General features: G+C 38.8%; 1 protein-coding gene across 4 annotated transcripts in view; it reads right to left on the minus strand.

The window, feature by feature from the left end:
- Positions 1-201: 201 nt before the first annotated feature.
- The window catches only part of TANK (TRAF family member associated NFKB activator), a 51,105-nt gene continuing 31,557 nt past the window's right edge, over positions 202-19,749 (minus strand). For 2 of the 4 annotated variants that reach the window (XM_072982367.2, XM_078376077.1), the window contains exons 3-8: positions 19,220-19,273; positions 13,090-13,269; positions 11,911-11,984; positions 9,921-10,039; positions 6,984-7,552; positions 202-1,093 (exon numbers count right to left, since the gene is read on the minus strand). In XM_072982367.2, the coding sequence (XP_072838468.2) occupies positions 914-1,093; positions 6,984-7,552; positions 9,921-10,039; positions 11,911-11,984; positions 13,090-13,269; positions 19,220-19,273 (1,176 nt within the window). In that variant the 3' untranslated portion in view covers positions 202-913. Of the gene's footprint in view, positions 1,094-6,983; positions 7,553-9,920; positions 10,040-11,910; positions 11,985-13,089; positions 13,270-19,142; positions 19,274-19,749 lie in introns of all 4 variants that reach the window. The other 2 variants (XM_020798337.3, XM_020798338.3) reach the window with 1 other exon arrangement.

Consider the following 19,749-nt stretch of genomic DNA (forward strand, 5'->3'; position numbering starts at 1 on the left):
GTTCAGTAAGCACAACATCAAGGCTTAACTTGAGTATTTCGCATTGGCCTTGAACAACAGCATCAAGGTTTTAGATATGAGAATCCTTACTCTTAGTTGCGGTTTTGCTGTGCTGGTTATATTGTTTAAGAGGAACCACTAGGACCAGTAATAACTGAAGCACACTATTTCCTGAAACAAGAGAAGGCAAAACTAGAGAGATCTGGTCTAGATAATTTTTATTCACTCTTAACAGTCATCAAAAGTAACATGGGTCACAGATAAAGCACATACTTGTATCAGCATTCCATGCACACCTGCCATGTTTAAATGTGATTTACCAAATGCACTGACCTATTTGCATGTGAGATTAGCACATCAGTTATCAGAAGCCAAAACAGATGTGTCGCTGGTATTCACAAATGGGCCACAGTGCATTTCAGTATGAAGGGCCCTATCAAGAACTAGCACATAATTACACAATTAAACAAGACTTGGCTCCAAGTATGTACATTCATAACCTAATGCTACAATAAGTCGTAAACTTTTTTAAATGTATAAAGGCATCCTAGTGAATACAAAGTTCTTTACAAACACAAAGGCACAGTGGTGGTAGAGTTACCAGCTCCATACATCAAATATGGATTCAAGTACTTCTTGTTCTCAAACCGGACGGGGATAACCTTCAGCCCGCTTCTCCCTCAACCAAATTTTTGACAAGCTAAGAACATGTTGATGGGGACTGTGTTTATACACTGTTCCCTTTTACGCCTCTGAAAGAGGCTGCAATCATATTAACAGTGGGCTCCGGATCATGTGTGCTATATCGATGTAGCCTTGCATTTTGAAATTGCTGTATATATTGAGAAACTCAATCAAGTACAGCAACCATCAGGTTTCAATTTAAATAAAACTTCTGCCTGTTCTACTGACACTAAGATTTCAAGTTGAAGTGTGAATTCAGATGTCTTAGGAAGTCCTCCCTGGATGTACGAGATGGGGGGAAAACCTTCTGACAGAACTCACATATTCCAGGCTGATCAAGTTCCGAGTCTGCAGAAGCAAGTGCCAATAAGTCATTGTCTTGAGTGTGATATGGCTTCTTCCAGAGTGGCTGTAAGAAGTGGGAAAAAGAAGTTAGTACTTTGTGTAAAACAAGTGCCAGCTTTTCACTGGTTAGGGAATGCTGTTGTTTTGGTACACTTGCCTGAAATACCGGCTTTGCTTTACCTCTAGGCACAAGGGGAAAAAAAAGATATAAAATATTTGCACCTTTTTATTCTAAACATTTTTGAGTCATCAACAAAGACATTTTTTGTTAACAATTTTAGCTGGATAGATTATATGCGGTATCGCGCCTATTTCAGTGTATGCCAAAGTGTTATATAAGAATTCTGACACAAATAGCATCCCCATAAAAATAAAATAAATTGTACATATTTCAGTAATGTCTTCAATACAAAATTCAATAGCCAGGTTATGAAAAATGCAGGAAGTGATGGGATTTCTGTTTTGTAGTCTTCTGAGATAGTTCTTGATCTTACTTACTGCCCTACAGTTCTCAGTGGGTTGAGTCTTATTCTTGTAAAACAATTTCCATCTTGTCCATGTTGGACACGTATGTAATCCAGCCTTCTAAGATCCCCTTTGTTGATTTAAAAAAAAATGTCAATAAATGTTTGAATGCCACTAGAACTGTAACAAAACTACCAGGGCTGAAAGCAAGGACATGTTGCAGTATCATTCATATGCTCCATTAACACAGCAATTTTATATTCTGGTAATAATTAAAAAAAGAGAGACACACCCATTTCTCCTAGGAGTTAATTCTCCGTCTAAACAAATATTTAACATTTGCACAAGACCTTAGCAGATTTTTTACTAGGGATCTTTTATTGTGGTCAGTAATCAATCCTTGCAGAACATAGACCAATTAGATGTAATTACATCAAGTTCTAACAAACAGTCTACTTTTTGTTGGTGTAAATTGCTTTAGAAACCTGTCTAGGCACTGATGCATATTTTAAATATCACCATGGAAGTGTATTTTTAATTACTTATTTGCAACTCCACCTTGATTTAAACTGGCAGCTTTAATAACTGTACTAAGAGGCATGATTTGATGGCTACAATATTCATGCTATTCTTTTAGTATGTGTTTGTGGAAACTCATGCTAGTCAAAGGGCCTGATTTGTTACTGCATTCTGATCTTGACTCAATGCTGTAGTAGCATACCCACTTATCAGGGAGTAAATCCTACACAACTAAATGAGGTTTACTTCTGATAACACATCTACAGGATTACACTGTCAGATGATTTCCCTAGCACCTATTTACAAAGCGTCCTGCCTAACAATGCATTTATTTATTTATTTGGGATTTATTTTTGGTGCGTAAGAAAGATTTTACTGTAAGCTTTCTCACTTTTATTTTAGATATCTACTGACACTTGCTTTTTTTATACTGGAGAATTATAAATGTTTGAAAATTATAATTAGAGCTCTGAACCAAGTACCCTTCTTTTAAATGGGTGATAAAGCTATTAATTAGGAATTTTGTTTGATATATTGAAAAGATCATCGTCTAGCTTACAACTTAATAAACAAAAGCTAAACGTTATTGTTGAAGGGAAAGAGCATCTTTTAATGTTGTATATTTCAGTTGCATACCAGAATAGCCTTAAAAACAAAAATGCACATCCTTATCATGTAGCCCACTTGATTTAAAGTTCTCCTTCCCAACTAATAAACAGCAAATTTACACTGTAATAGATGGTGGCTGCCCTCATTCTTCTTCTAATTATACTTTTGGTTGGTTGGTTTTTGTTTAAAATGCCACCATCATTTCAATGGTTAGCTAAACTGTGGCACTTGACTGTCTGGAAGGAAGGTTGTAACTCTTAAAGATTAATTAATATATGCAAAAGATCCGATGCATTTTCCTGAAAAGGGCTCTACATGCCCAAGTTTTCTGGAATGCATGTGTTCTCTCTAAGTATTTACTTTCCCTTACTCTGCTTGGTGAACCAGATCCCTAATCCTTCCATTTCATCTACATTCTTGTTCCCAGTATAACAGTTTTCAATCCAGGTGTTTAAGAAACTGCAATCAATTTTTTTATATATTTAGTGTCTCCAAGGAACAGCTAAATTTATTACATCAGCTGAGAGCCACGGCTCTAATAACATATGCCTGCCAATTACACTGCATTTAAGTTTTCCCTCCTCATCTTTATTTGTTAACACATGTACTAAATACATGACAGAAAGTTCTTGTCTGCTGGAGGCAGGTTGGGTGGGGCAACATCAGGTGTGCAAGTGAGCACCATTTGGATGACAGGAAGAGTGTAACCAATCTAGAAGAAACTCAGATGCTTTAAATGGCTGCTTTTTACACATGGAGACAGAATGGTGAACTGCTCCAACTGGTTTTCAGCTGACTTGTATGGCTATTAAAGGGAATGAAGCTCCCCACCTCATCAGAAAAGGGCACTTTCCGTGACTGCCTCCTAACTTTGAACCTGCAATCAGGCCATTCATGAGAGTAGGTGGCTGTCAGTGAGCAATTCTGCCTAACCATTCCGTGTGGACCCTGGGAGCTCAAACCATTATTCCTAAGCAGACAGAATCCTTAGGTTTTCCTTACTCTTGTTCGTAAACGGCTATCCATGCACTTGAACAATGGAAGTTTTTCTTGTTTCCTCACTCAGCTGAAAAAGAAGGACTGAGATCTTTATTCGCTAAAAATAATCCTCAGTCTTTTTATGCTTGAAAGATAGGCATGCAACTGGAAACTATGAAGAGAACAAAATATTCAAGCAAATGTATGCAGCTGCTTCTTTAACAAATTCTAAAATTGCATTGGCTTCTTTTGCCTAAATTTCTGGATAAGATACACAATTTTAACCAAAGGCCTTATGTCTTTCTTTCCTTCCTAGATACAACTAACAAATATTGGAACTATTTTCTGTTGCCAGATTTCTTTCCAAATGTAAACACTTAAAATATCAAAACTTCCTGGCTACTACTGAATTATAGAGCAGACCATTCACATTTTAAAATATGTGCCTTAAACTTTTGCCGATTCTTTCCCCCAAGAGTCTAAAATTTTCTAGGCTCACACCTTGAACACAGTGGCAGTTCAACTACAAATTTCCTGCACTTTTAAAGCCATATACTTCTCCATAAATTTACAATCACATATCAGCTACTTCACATGCTTTAATATACAATGCAGGGTGCCATCTATTGAGAAATGAATACACAGACTAGTTAAAGGAACAAGCAGGAGACATATTGGACAAGAGGGGAATGTAACAAGTAGTAGAATATGTGCTTTACAAAACCACAGGAATCTTACTAGTAATAGAAGAAATAGTTTAATTTGTTTTGATCCAGCCCAACTCTGAATCTGGTGTGACAAAAAACAAAAACTGGAGAGCCTTCAAATAATTCAATGCAAAAGACCCAAAGCAAGTATAGAAAACAACAGACTTCAATATAAAAAATGTAAAAATTTTGTAAACTAAAAGAGAAGTTACTCGGTAACTTAGAAATATGGCCCTAAAATTAATGTAATATTTACTTTTTGTGTACATTAAAATTATTTATTTCATGATTGCATTGACACTTTCAACCTTTAAATTTGGGCTGTACTGTACTTAATTCATGCCAATTCATTTGTTTTCAGTAGGATGAGTCTATTTAAATTATAGGAATGCCACTGAAAGTATTTTGAACATCACTGCAGCGCTGTTAAGGAGGTTCATTTCCTGCAATAATTGGGACTTTTTAAAAGACTATGATTTGTCTTATATTCAGATGTTTCCTTTCATCCCATAGCTGCTTGAAAATGCTAGGTCACTTTTCTTCAAAAGCAGTATTTTTCAAAATAGAACTATTATCTGAATTTAAGCTAACTGAAACTTGCACATAGTGCAACCCTATGCACAGTTATTCAGAGGTCAGTCCCAAACTGCTCAGTGGTGCTTACATCCTAGTTAACTGTATACAGGACTTCAACCTTATAGAGGTTTGGACTGCTGCAAGCATAGGTGAGAAGCATCTTCCTTTCCAGAAATGTGAGAACAACAAGGAAGCACCTATTTAGAGGGTGCAGCAGGACCAAAACAAAGAGAAAAGAGGCAGAGGGAGGGAAGGACGGGGGGCGGGGGGCACAGAGAAAAAGCATCCCTGGAAAAGGGAGAGTAGATATTTATTATTTATTTAAAATATTTTTATCCCACCTTTCTCCTTAAAAAGGACCCAAGGTGGCTCTCACATGCTTGTGAACTGTCAAGATACAGGCTTGTGAATTTCCAAGCATTTGCTAAAAAATAATTTGTATGGCTTGGGTTGCAAATCATCTCCAGTTGTTTCAGAACCGAAGCCATAAACATTGTCCATTATCAAAGTGGCAAATGTGGGAGAATTAAATGCATGCTAAAATATTCTTGCTCCCAAAAGACTACCCATTCACATTGATTATACAGGGATGAGTCATTAACATTTATCAGTGTAAATCTACTGTACACCCAAATCCAGAGATTTCTTTCTAGATGCAGGAATTCTGATGTACACACACACACACACAGCCCACCCCTGAGTATGCAAGAGAAGCAGCATTGCACAGTCAGTTAAAAGCCTGGACCAGACCCAGAGCAGACCACAGTTCACTCTGTCATGAAATGAGCTATGTGAACTTAGTTTAACCTATGACATAAGGGAGGAGTCAGAGGAAGCTGATTGTGAGCAGGATGAACTACATATTGTCCATTTCCCCAATACTGCCTGCTGTGATCGGCAGCTAATCTTCAGGGAGAAATGCTTTCCTATCGTCCGCTTTACACTGGAAAGGCCAAAGATTGACCTTGTGCCCTGCTTCGCACAAACGTATGCACACTACCCACTAAGCTATAGCGTGGGGGAAATGAAACCATACACCACCTCAGGGGATGGGCTGAACACAAATGTAATAGAAAGTAAACATAAGGGCCTCAGTTTCGTGTAATTTTAGATACAGTTGTGTGCACACATCTCATTTGTGCAGCAGAGATGCCTTAACACTGGAGAACACTCCATCGGCTGAGTGTGCATCAATCTGGGATGGCAGGTAGGTTAGACCGGGACCTCAGTGCAAGGCAAAGACATACAAAATCACCCTAAGGAGTGGGGATGGTCGTTCAAATCTACTGGACTACAGCTTTCACAATCTTTTATCATTGGCCATGTGGGGTGGGATTGATAGGAACCGTACACTAAACATCTGAGAGAGTCAAAGATTCTCCATCTCGTATCAACAAATAAAGGCTCAGGATGGAGAAAGATGGCTGCTACTACAAAGCAAAGCACACGCTGATGACCTAATGACAATAAGGTATTTGGGCCGATGCAAGTGTTTTGAGGGTTCTACATAACAAATGAAGTGAGGTAATGGCTAAAATCAGTAGCAAGTCACAACTATAGTAGGCCCACCAAATCACTAAGTTAAGTTTCACACATTCAACGGCCCTACTCTCGCTGCAACTTATTACAGTGGGGTCTCGACTTATGAACTTAATTGGTATTGGAAGGCAGTTCTCAGGTCGAAAAGTTCTTAAGTCGAATCTGCATTTCCCATAGGAATGCATTGAAAACCATTTAATCCGTATCTGCTCTTTTCGTCCATAGAAACTAATGGGAAGCTGCTATTCCGCCTTCTGCCACTAGAGGGGGATAATTTTTTTCTTTTTTCCTTTTGACCTAAGATGACTTAGCTTTAAAAAAAGGGGGGGGGGAAAGAGTTCGTAACTCGAATCTTAAGTTCGTAAGTCGAGTCCATATATTCCTATGAGAGCGGTTCGTAAGTCGAAACGTTCGTATGTCGAGCCGTTCGTAAGTTGAGACCCCACTGTACTGGATTTCAGCCAATAAGTTTTGAATCCCCATAACCTGCTCAGTTTTACAGCTCATAATGGCCATGAACAAACACAACATTATTATTTAGAAAGAAGAAGAAACAGATACCTGCTGAGATGCTCTGGCAGTTCTCTCATTTGCTGCTGAGGAGGGAAAATTTATTTTAGGGTTATCTTGTTTTGGGAAATTAGTGGTTCCATAGTTGTTCAAAAAAGGTGCTTTAAGGACTCTGTCCAAAGGACTCTGGATGAGTATGTTCGTGTGGGCTGAGGCTTTGGACATGCCGGTAGCTGCCAGATTAGACACAGTTGAAGTAACAGGGTCAGTGTCATGGTCAAACAAGATGCAGTTCATGTCACTGAAGCTCTCATCTTGACTTCCAAGATCCCTGTTAAACTGTGGATCCTGAAGCAAGGTTTGTGTCCCCATGCTGGATGGGATTGGCGGAGCATCTGGGGTACTCTCCAAGAAAGCAGTATCACTGTCTGTAGGTGGGAACTTCACGCTCAGTTGAGAAAGGGACTCTACAGAATTCTCCTCCTCATCTTGGTCCGTTTCTTTTGATGTGACTGAAGGGAAGTGTGGAATACCTCTGCTTAGGTCCTTTTTAACCCAAGGGTTGCAAAGGTCATCTGCTTGTTCATCTGTGCACTGGATAGGTGTGGAGAATGGGATTTCTGTAAAAAGAATAAATAAATAAAGATAATCTCAGGCAGTGCTTCCAAACCTTGGGTAACCCAGGTGTTCTTGGATGACAAATCCCAGTGGTGAAGGCTTCTGAGAGTTTAATTCAAGAACATCTGAGGGCCCAAGGTTGGGAATCTCTGATCTATGGAATTAGTTTAAAGTAAACTCCAAATTCCCCATTTGTCAAATTCCTCTAGAGCCAGCCCAGGCAACTTGTTATAAATTAAACACACACACACATACCCCCCCCCCCCAAATTTAAGGGATGCGGATCTTTGGACATTTTCCCCACTGGCACCATAACGACACCATTGGGGATTCTTCCTGTCATTCCCTGTTTGTTGGGCAGAACCTTTTCCCGGAATTAGAAATTAATGCCATGTGATTGCCCTTGCACCTCAAATTGTATTCAGTGCTTTCTGTTAAGAGCCCAGCAATTAGACCAAAGTCCAAGATGGCTGAACTTTACAAGTCCACTGTCCTCTAGCAGTGGCAATGCTTCTTCAGCTGAAGTTCAGTACAACAACATCTAAAGGCCATATGTTCCCCACCTTCAACTAGACAGACCAGGGATTCTTTTTCAGAGGGTGGTGGTAGGCCACTTAAAACATAAATTGATGTGGAACACCCTTTCTATACATTACAATGTTGTCACAATTTCGTTTCTATTAGATTTGGCCGGGTCTTGTTTCTCATATGTTAATCATGTTACCCTATGTATGAGACAATAGGATAGACCCTAACAAACCACCTGCAGAAAGGGATGGAACTTTCTTGTCCCTCCCCCATCCATCTGCCTGTTTCTCATCAGAAGGATCCCCCCATCCCTTTCCGAAAAGGATATCAGGTGTCATAGGAGGGGTGGGGGAAGATGTTGAGGGAAGCCTTTCCAGTGAGTTGTTCTTCAGCTCCAGCCCAATGAATTGCCAATGGGAGAAGAACAGCTTTTTGTTTGTTCACTGTTATGTTCTGCCGTATTTTCAGCACAGAGGGCTAACGAGATAGTAGAGCTCATTAAGGCTCCTAGCACGGTGAAGGGATCCTTTGGCTCATGAGCTCTATTGACCCACACCTCCCATCATGCCCACCCAATGTGGTCAAATGCAACTGAATGTGGGAGCTGCAGTGTGAGAACAGCTGAAGGTTCCCCACCTCTATACTACCTTTCCTGTAATAGACTTGTAAATGCATTTGGAGCAAACTGAATGAAAGCAACACATAGCATTTGGACAAGACACAGAAAACCACCCTCACTATGGCTATCAGAAACAAACCCTGAACTGAGCCCACTGCAGGCATGTGAACATGACTGGCTCAGCTTAGGCTCACTTCTTTCTAGGGATGCTGCAAAAGCGGTTTCTCAATTGCAATGATTTTTAAAGTTCACCATAAATAGGCAAAACCCAAAGATTAGGTGCAGTTATTTTTAGTTTAGAAAATGAATGGTATAAATAGGTTTTTGATCACAAGCTAAAGTAGCAGTTCAGACCTAGGCTTACGAGCTTCCCACCACTAGCCACTGTTTGGCCATCCTATATTAGACTAAGCATGGCCTGATCTAACAGAGGGGGTTGTCAAAGGATTTGAGAAAATTTGGAAGAAGCAATTGAGCATAATTAATCTCTCAACCAAAATATACTTGTTGTTTGCAACACTCACAATTCAGTTAGAATATTACTGTGTGAGGTTGAATAAAATGAGTGATTGTTACAGACTGGTGCTCTTCTGTGACTCTCTTACATCACCAGAAATTGAGCATCAGAGGCTGTGTGTTGCGTCCATCATATCAAGCTTCAGGATGTGTGAAGGAAAGGATGCAAATGCACAGGAGGTATTTAAATGCTCTTGGAGATGCATCTTACTGCACAATGATTAACACCTGACATACAATCCCAATACATATTTACTTTTAGCAGAATAATTAAGAAACTGTACCACTCATAGCATTTTCCCTATATGGACATAATCCCTGTTTAGCAAGTGGGAGAGATTTAAGGCACGCATATCTGAAATGAGGCAAGAATGTTTACTGTGTTACAAGGAAATGGGTTAAGAAAAACAGGATGAGCAGTAGCTTCCCAACTCGAATACTTGCGGCAAAATGAACACTCATATCATACTATGCAAGGACCAGTGTGCCCCCAACCTATACAAAAGGGAAACCCAATATAAGGTTCTCTGCCACATCGCACATATATATATAAGCACACACACACAATGGCTACAATATTATAGAGGGCCACATGAAACAGAGAGGCAAGTCAGCTTGAAATATTCTGTGCCTAGCACAAGAAAGCAAGCAAGGTAGTTTTCAGCTGGAAAAGCTGTATCATAATAACTGCTGCAGTAAAGCAATACCAGTCACAGGTTCTCTCCGCAGGTTAAATTTACTCAGCTGGTCTGTCTGTGCTCTTGTTAGTGTGCGTATTCGGTGAAATTCTTCCTTCATTCCCCAGAAAAGGGTCTCCAATTCATCTCTAAAAAATAATTAATTCAGAGGTAACGCCTCACTCAATCCTGCTGTCTTTCACCAACCACCCAGCAAGCCTAACCCTGGGAACACTGGCGTCACTTAAGACTCAAAGCCAAAACAAAACAGAGTGCAGAAAATCTGTGATCTGGTCTCTCAACTTGTTTAAAATGACACACTCAGAATAATGCCACGGATGGGGTAGGGGTGGGATGGGATGGGGCCAATCTAGGGCAGTGCTCAGGGAGATGTTCAGCTCTTTCCCCCTGCCATACCTCCACACCGAAATGGCTCCCCCTCAGCTGCTATCAGTCCCTCTGTGGAGAAGAAAACTCTCATTTCCCTTTCCCTGGGACTCGTATCAAGGCAAAGGACCGGGTATTTATTCTGAGGAAATGGTATGGGAGGTTACAAGACAAGAAATAAATGATTTTCAAAACACTTTTTCTTGGTTTTGAATTGAAATCAGAATTTACATCATTTTAAAAATGTTAGACTTTCTGTTTCTAGCATTCAGTTTAGTAAACAGCATTAGGAAAAAAAATCTGTAATCCTCAGACCTTCTGACAGGGAACAGAAAGAACTGAGATTTAGTCAAAACTCCTCCCTCCAAAGGGTCACTTTTGCTTATGATAAATTTAATACATATTTTTAACTCTCTCCTTACCCAGGATTTTCTCCACCTCAAAAAAATCTTCTACTCACTAACACACTTAGTCTGTAAAGATGCCCTTTCAGACACTAAATGTGCCATTACAGATTGTATTAATTTGGACAAGACAGAGAAAATTGAATCCTATGTAAATAGATATTATGTGATAATATATATTAATCACATCATGAAACCAAGTCTTTCTGGGTAGATATTTAAATCAATTTGACTTAAAACAAATTCACTGTGGTAAAACGCTTAATGCAGCTGATTAATAACTAGGTCAAAGTGTCTTCCTTGCTTTAAAGTTTATGTTTGGGAATTTTGGAATAGACTTCCATGTTACTATTCTTCTGGCATTCAATTTTAAAGTAAAATAAAAGTTGATAAGGTCCCTCTTCTGTACACTTTAAGGTTATGTAGAAGAGGGGGGAAGCAAAAACCTCTTCTCCTATCATAACTCCAGTACATCAATTATTAAGCCTAGTGAAATTTTCCAAACTATGCAACACTTAAGAGATAACCAGGCCTGGGCAATAGTTGTCAAGTACTTGACTTTGAAACCGTAAAAAAGCAATGGCAAATCAAAAGTCCCTTTAAGAGGGCAATGTCACTTTGACAAATGGATGTATGCCACCAAGGGAGGGGAGGGTAACGCTAAGCAGGGCCACTGTCATCTCCTGGTATGGCCAGCTTTGTCCAGTTCCTTCCACTATAACGACAGAAATGCTGCCTTTAGACAGAAAACTGGTCTGGTCTAGAAGCCAGGTTTTCTCTCCATTATGGATCTAGAATGCACAGTCAGCGTAAAATGGAGCTTCTATCAAGATTAACCAGAGAGGCAAGGATTTCAATGCAAAGATGGCCTTTTGCTTTTCTATTCTGACTGTACTCCCCCCCTCCTCCATTTTCCTTATAAACCAACTGAGAGTGAGAGGCTGCTTATGTTGAAGCAGGCCCCTTCCTGCCCCTCTGTAACAATTCATTTATTCATTGGATTTATATCCTGCCTTTCACTCAAGAATGGCAGCCAAGGCAAACTGGTTATCACTCAACCCAATTGTGTGATGCTTGAATGTGGGTCTAGACATCCTCTTCAATGCTCAAGGGCAGGTTGAGATAAGAAGAGAGAAGAATAAGGTGCACTTGTGGCTTTTAAAATCATTGGGGAGTGGTAAATAAAAGGAACAACCAGGTTTTCGGAATTAATATTTATATATATTTACTTGTCATAGTTAGCTGCAGTGATAGCCCCTGGAGAGAATTCTTGGCCAGGTGAAACATGTTTTTCACTCCTTCCCTTTAAAAAAAGAGAAATCAGAGGTATGAAAATAGATGTTTGTGCTACAGCCTTAAGAAAACAAATGCATTTAAACAGGTAACAACTTCTCAATGGCATTAGCCCACCCTTCCCTATTTATAAAAGAGGAAAAGATAATTTGGAACATGTTAACTGGAAACCACCACATCCTCATTAACACAGCACACCCACAATATTTAGACGGGCAGATATGGAGTTAACAATGTGATGCTATTCACACCGATACATAGGGCTTGTAAAGAGGACAAAATGCATTCAGGGTAAATAAGAGTGTCTGAAGTACTTAATATGCTTCATTACTTCTTTGCTACTTTCTCTATTAATTCAGTGTCTTTTCATAAAAACACTTTAGCCTTGACATTCTGCCATATATCATACAAACCTTTTGAAATACATAATAAAACTGAGGCAACTAATGTTGTTTGCCAAAGATATTCATAGGCTTATACTACCAAGAAAGCTATCGGTAAGGTCTCCCATCACTGCACTTTTCAAAAAGCTGAACCATACCACCTGCATTGTCATGCATGCAGAGAAGTTATTATATTTGACTACCACCTTGTGGATTAGCCCAGTATTACATGGGCGTTTTATTCAAAAGCCTGTTCCTAAAGTTGATAACAAAAATCCATTTTTGATTACATGGCTTTCAAAACTTGAAGTGTTGCAAATGAAGAAAGCATGGCTTTTAAAACAAGAAACACAGTTACAAAAGGCAAGGCAGAGAGCACATTTCTTGATCTGAAATTACATTTATGTGCAAAAGGCAGAGAAGTTGTATGACCATTACTGTTCACAAAACATACACCTTCAAATGACATATGAAAGAGAAATCACCAGACAGTTCTCAAAATTATACATAACCAGGGTGGCAGGAGAGCCGGGGGCGGTGGAGAGAAATAAGATCTGCACCCAGGATGTAGGTTCACAAATGGACAAACTGTATTTAATTTACGGTTTAAGACAATGATGAATATTCTAACCAAGAATCTTTCATGTCACTTGTATGCATAACTAATAATATGTGATATAACAGACCTTTATCCATTTAGAAATATTTAAAACCCCCAATTAATATTCTTACCTCTTTTTCATATTTTGTTATCTGTGCGCAGTTTTGTGCTTCATTTATTTCTTTCAGCTGTTTTTTCAGCTGCCTTATTTCATCTTCTCTGATAGTGAGAACAGACTCATATTTCTTTTTCTTCAAATTACTTTCCTCTTCGCTTTGTTTTAATTTTACGCTCTCACTCTCCAATTGTTCCTAAAACAGGAAAAATGCAGCAGCACAGTTGGTTAATTCCTCAGGCTTTGAGGAATGGTATTACAGGACAGACCGTTATAGGCTAAATGAAGTCTTAGCAGGCTGTGAAAACGCTGTGAAAAAGGCAAATTCCACATTAAGGATCATTAGGAAAGGCACTGAACAATAAAACGGACAAGATTATAATGCCTTGTATAAAATCTATGGTGTACGGTCCCCAGTCCTTGCATCTCAAAAAGGAACTGAAGGAGTTCCAGAGAAGGGACACTAAAATAATCAGGGGGCTGAAACAACTTTTGTGTAAGAGGTTACAACCCATGGGGCTTTCTGGCTTAGAAAAAAGGCGAATAAGAGGATACATGACAGAGATGTGTAACATAACACATGGTGCAGGGTGGTCCAAGTTCATCCAATTTACCTGAATGGTGAAAGAGTCAGACAGAAATGAAGACTTCTTTATGCAGTATGTAAGGGAGTAAGGTTATTAATGGCCACCACTCATATATTATCTTCAGGATCAGAGGCAGCATGCTTCTGAATACCAGTGGCGGGGAATTACAAGTGTGTGTGTGTGTGTGTGTGCTATCTCAGCTCTTAGTTGGGCTGACCACCTAAATCTACTGGGACTGAATACAGGTTGAGGGAAGAGTTTTTGCCTGCGGTACTGCAGTTTATTCACTGCACCACAAGGCTCTGCTAGAACCTATTGATCTTTGGGAACCATGAGAGCAGGATATTCAACTTTATTAGCCTTTGGTTTGAATCAGTGGAAAATTTTCTCCTGTGTTTAAATGAAAGCAACCTTGTACACACTACTATCAGATTTGGCAGAATTAATTAAAACTCATTTATTGTGAGACTCAGACAAATCTCCTTGTGGACAATTATTCAAAACAACTGCCTGCTATTTTGAACACATGAACAAGTTACACCAGTGGTACAAATGTCAGTGCTTATAAATGTGAATGATTTTTTTTTGCTTATTCCATTTATATACTCGATTCACTAATGTTTAATTAGTTTTAGAATATGCTGAAGTCAAGATAAAGTACATTTGAAGAAGGTGACAATAGTTTTCAAGCACTGCAATTTCTGCAACAGCTTAGATGTTTAGATCTATTTAACACTTAATAATTTAGAATTTTGCAAGTGTTCAAGCTATAAAACTTCAAAGATAAAGATATTAAGGCATTTAAAAAGAGTGCTTTTTTCATCTATTATTATGCTATTAATATTCTGCACATTCTCAGTCTATAACAAAAAGAAAGAAGCTTCAGTGAGAAAGAAAGAAAAAAATCCATGAAGTTACAGAAGCAGTAGCAACATTTGCCTTTTTTAAGGCCCAAAGCTTTGTACGGATGCATGGCATTTTTCAATTTTCTATGAAAAGAATCATAATTCAGCTCCTGTGGGTAATTAAAGTCAAACAGGTAAACAGATGTAGATGTAGGTATAGACACAGACATAGTCAACTGCAGAATATAAGGGAAATTAATCAAAATGAGGAAACACAGAGTAGTACCATAGGAACAATGTGAATACTGATAGCTAATGTCCATTTGAAAATTCTACAATGCAACAGGAGATAGACAGACAGACCTCTGGACTCTCATATGCTTTGCCTGTCCAGCAGTAAGCAAAATGATTGACACAAATGTGCTGTTGTTCAAACTTGGCAAATAGGCTACTAAGGTGGGTATGCGTGCCTGTTCCTTAACGGGACGTACTTCTGAGCAGACATGTACTCAATCGTACTTTAAAGTGATACTCTGGAGACAACTATTTCACCAGATACATAGCTGAAGGGACGGGGAGTGGGGGCGTCCACTGCTAAAATGGTGGTGGCTTATCTTTTGTAGTTGGCTGAATAGGTGAGTGAGTTTGCATACCTGGCTAGGGAGCCAGGGTCAGGAGTTCAATTCACCATTGTGAAGGAGGAAGAGACGGCCTAAGTAGCTCAAGGCAAGCTGCACAGCCCCAGAGTGCCACCAGAAAAAAAAAAGGGAATGATAAACCACTTCTGAGTATACCTTGGAAACATCTGCAAGAGCTGCTGTAAGTTAGAAGGAACTTGATGGCACACAATAATGTTATCTTTTTGTCACGTACGACAATCTGCATAACAGAAACATGGATGAGGACCTACTGATGTTCTTCCCGCCATCAATACTTAGATGTTTTTCTCAGTCACTCTTGGTTCCCTTGAATCCTGCCTCATACCACCTTTGCAGCACAGAAGCTGCTATAAACCACCTCCCTCCCAGGCCTTACAGCATGGGCCACATGGAAAAAATATATATGCTGTTGCTCATCCTCATATCAGAGCTATCAAACCTGATGCAGAAAACCCCTTTGTCAGGAAAAGACCCTGCATCCTCAAACATGGCTTATTACATATCCAAGGGACCTTATAACTCATTGAGTCCAGCCCCTGTCAGGGAGGCACAGTGGGGAATCAAACTCCCAACCTCTTTCTCCGCAGCCAGATGCCTAAACCACTGAGCTGTCCACCAGTTCTAAATCTAAAACATCAAGCTATTGTTCAAATCATTCCTTTCTGTATTTTCTGTGACTCTCAGGGAACATATGTTACTAATTTTTACAGCCAAAGTAATAGATTTCCCCCCTACTACTAACACATATAAGTTTCTCTGGGAGCCAAGGAAGTTCACTACAAATATAAAAAAGAGAGAAAGAAATAAACAGCAAATTAAAGATGTATACATTGCTCAGATGATGACAGATTTCTTAAGAGTGAACAGAAAGACCTTTCAACGTAACGGACCAAATATTTTTAATGTTAAAAGTTGATAGAGAAATATTTCCTAGGAGGAAGGCTTTCTAAACACACATTTCTCATGATACAGTGAAAAAAGTTAGAGTGCAGACAGAAAGTGGATAAGGTTCAAATATTTAAGAAGTGAAGTGCAAATTGAAAGAATGAAAGATTGGGGTGGGGGGGGAGCACAAAACTAGAACAAGAGCACTTTTAGCTCCTGGCCCCTGGTCTACCCAAGGGTTTTCCACACTCTTAAATGACACAGTTCTTTCTTCCTCGCTCCCCACTTTTTTCTTTTTTTCTTTCTTGAAACTGCCTTCTACAAGGATCAACAACCTCATACAGTCTGAGGGTCATTTATGGGGTTTCTCAAGACACAAACAAATTGCAATTGGAACATAAGAAGATCATTCCAATTTTATAACTAATGCTTACAAAAGCAGCTACGGCTGTGTTAGGGTTTCAGACCTTCTGTGAAAGTGGAGAATAAAATGTGGTTTCAAACTAGCAGATTTTTACTAGTCAGAGAACCAAGCCTATGGTGGCTGCCATGCTTTCTTTTGTAGTTTTAGATGATCAAGGGCCTGGATCAAACATGAATACTGACCAGGTAAATAAAGCTTAAAAAACAAACACTTGAGTCAGAGCTACTGAAATTAACAGTACTTATTTATAAACAATAATAATACTATTACTGAATATTTATATATGTTTTCCAAGTGCCATGTATGTTTTCAAATGTTCAAAGTCATAAATTCATGTTATTTTGTCACAAAGCAGTACCATGTTCCCCATCAGCCCCAGACACACCACATATTATTATTATTATTATTATTATTATTATTATTATTATTATTATTATTATTATTATTATTATTATTATTATTATTATTATTATTATTATTATTATTGTTATTGTTATTGTTATTGTTATTGTTATTGTTATTGTTGTTGTTGTTGTTGTTGTTGTTGTTGTTGTTGTTGTTGTTGTTGTTGTTGTTGTTGTTGTTGTTGTTGTTGTTGTTAATAATTCCATTTATACCCTGCCTATCTGGTCATACTGGTCAGGAACTGCAGCCAAGACAGCAGCTTGCCTCAGGCTACTGAGCGAGCCAAGAGACTCTCTTGGTTTGCTGCTTACAAGCTCAGTGTTTGTGTTACAGAAGTACGAACTGGACAGTCAGGTGTCCTTATCACTCAATTCATTCTTAAAAGCAGATAAAACACTGAAGGTAACTTCACAAGGGGGCAATAACTCCTAGAAAGGCTTCTCATCTCCTTTTCTGCTCACGAACTACTATGTCTATTCAAAACATTTGCTGTTTTAGTAGTAATAGCGCTCTCTGAAATTATCCTCTGACAGTAGTTTCTGTTTTGTTTCCAGTTTCAACTCTCTGAGGCTGTAATTGCAAAACCTTGTTGAGAGAGAAAGAAGAAAGAGATTTGTTCTCAAATTAGATGTCTGAAGTGTAAGTATCAGCTGTTGCTAATTTCATAAAACAGGTATTTTCTTTTTAAAAATTAACACGCATGATTAAAATTCGCTTAGTCGGAAAATACAGCATTCCTGAATGATTTTCTACAGACCAATCCAAAAATAAAATAACCCTTCAGCTACAAACTTGATATTCACCATCATCTGCCTTCAAGTCAATTCTGACTTACAGCAATCGTTTTTCAGTGTTTTCTAGGTAGATAATACACAGAAGTGGTTTATCACTCCCTTCTTCCAGGAACACTCTGGGGTTGTGCAGCTTGCCCCCAAGGCCACACAGTCTGGCTCTACCCACAGGAGGCACAGTGGGGAATTGAACTCCCAACCTCTGGCTCCATGGCTAGTTTCCTAAATCACTGAAGAGGAACACAGAAATCTGCCTTAAAAGCAGCCAGATTATTCATCTAATTGGTTCCATCTAACCTTTCCTCTGGCACAGGTTCTCCATGATCTCCAGAGGTGAGGCGTTTTCCATTGCCTGTTATCTGTTCCTTCTACCTAAAGATGTCAGGGACGGAATCTTTTGCCCAAAAACCACATGTTGCATCATAAAAATATAGCACTTCTTCCATGCTCTCAGAATATTGCTTACAAATATCCTCCCCAAACCTAGCTATGTGTACAAACTTGAGAAAGAGTAATATGCAAGGGGACAAGTCTATACTATGGTGTGGAGGTATGTGATACAGCCACAGCTCAGAACATTAAGATTTAAACATTAATCAGTTAAACATTAGAAACTGGAAAATTAATGGGGTGGTCTCAATGTTAAAAGCTGAAAATGGTAACTTGTTAAATTGCTATTATTAATGTGTTAATTTTCACTTCTCTCCTCCAAAGCAAAAACAACCATACCCTACTTTACAAGCTAGATTTATATAGACAGTCTAACTTGGAAAGTATACATGGAATTAAGACTGTATACACAGAACCCTTAGAACAGCATCAAATCTGTATTATTTCTTTGGGCTTCTCGGAGTTACTACCTAAGATCATTAAGCATCTCAAGACAGGGACCCTCTGCTCTGTAAAAGAGCTAATTAGCTACTCCTAGTACAGTTCTTTAGCACAGTGCTATACAAAGTTTTGCCTAAGAGTACAGGCTCAAGGTTTCAGAGAGATGCTGACCTACTTGATTGCAGGTAGCTACTAAGGTCATTTCCTACTTTCTGTTGCACCTTCTCCTACAGTATTTATACAAGGGAAAGGGCAAACCTACTGCTGAAGCCTAGTCAAAACTGTCCAGCCCACTGGTGCCTGCAACTCTGCCTATTTGGATGCAACACAACATGAAATTTTGAATGCTAAGCAAATTTATGACTAGGCTTAGAGTGAAAATCCAATGATGAATACCTTCAGCAAAGGGTTAAAATAAGATTAATCCTTCCCACACACCTCCAGGCTTGCACCATTCATTATTAGAGGGCAGTTTGCATCCACACCAGCATCCTAATTCGCCATAATCTAGTCCTTCACGTTTGACTGAATGAGAGCTATCATTTTCTCATTATATATTGTTGGTTCCAGTAACAAGGAAACACAGCCTATCATTCTCCTTACACAGTGAGAACTACCTCATTTCTTATAAAAACATCATACCTTTAAAAGCTTTTCTCTTTGCATTGCCAGTTTCAGCTTTTCATTGAGTTGATGTGGATCTAAGTTCAGTAACGTACCATTTTGTCTTGTTTCATTATCTTCAGGTACCGCAGCTTGATCATATGCATTAACTGCAAAATAAACAAACTTCTGTTGTTTTTCATCAAACATATTTCTCGCTGAAACAACCGTTAAACAAATATATTTTAAAAGGTAGACCGTGTAATTTTTGTGTGTCACCTTGCTACACATTTTGGCACATGAAAGATAGTCTAGAAAACTTTAAAAGAAATACATTTACTTCTACCTGACCCATTCAGGTGGATCTTGCTTACATGGAGACAAGCCCTGCATAGGAAAAACGTTTGCCCACTGAAGTAAAATGCAGCTGTGTGTACATGTCTTCTTTTTTATTTATACACTGAGCAGTAATTTTTAGACTAAAGCACACTTAGCCAAGTTTTGAAAAGTTGCTTTTTAAAAAAACTACAACTCCCAGAATGCCTGAAACAGCACAAAACGAGCTTTTCACTGAAGACTGCACCACAGTCTTGATACATACAGTGAGGTCCTCTACCACACAGAAGTGTCCTCTCTTACAAACACC

Source organism: Pogona vitticeps, chromosome 1, assembly GCF_051106095.1.
Source record: "Pogona vitticeps strain Pit_001003342236 chromosome 1, PviZW2.1, whole genome shotgun sequence".
Lineage (NCBI taxonomy): Eukaryota > Metazoa > Chordata > Lepidosauria > Squamata > Agamidae > Pogona > Pogona vitticeps.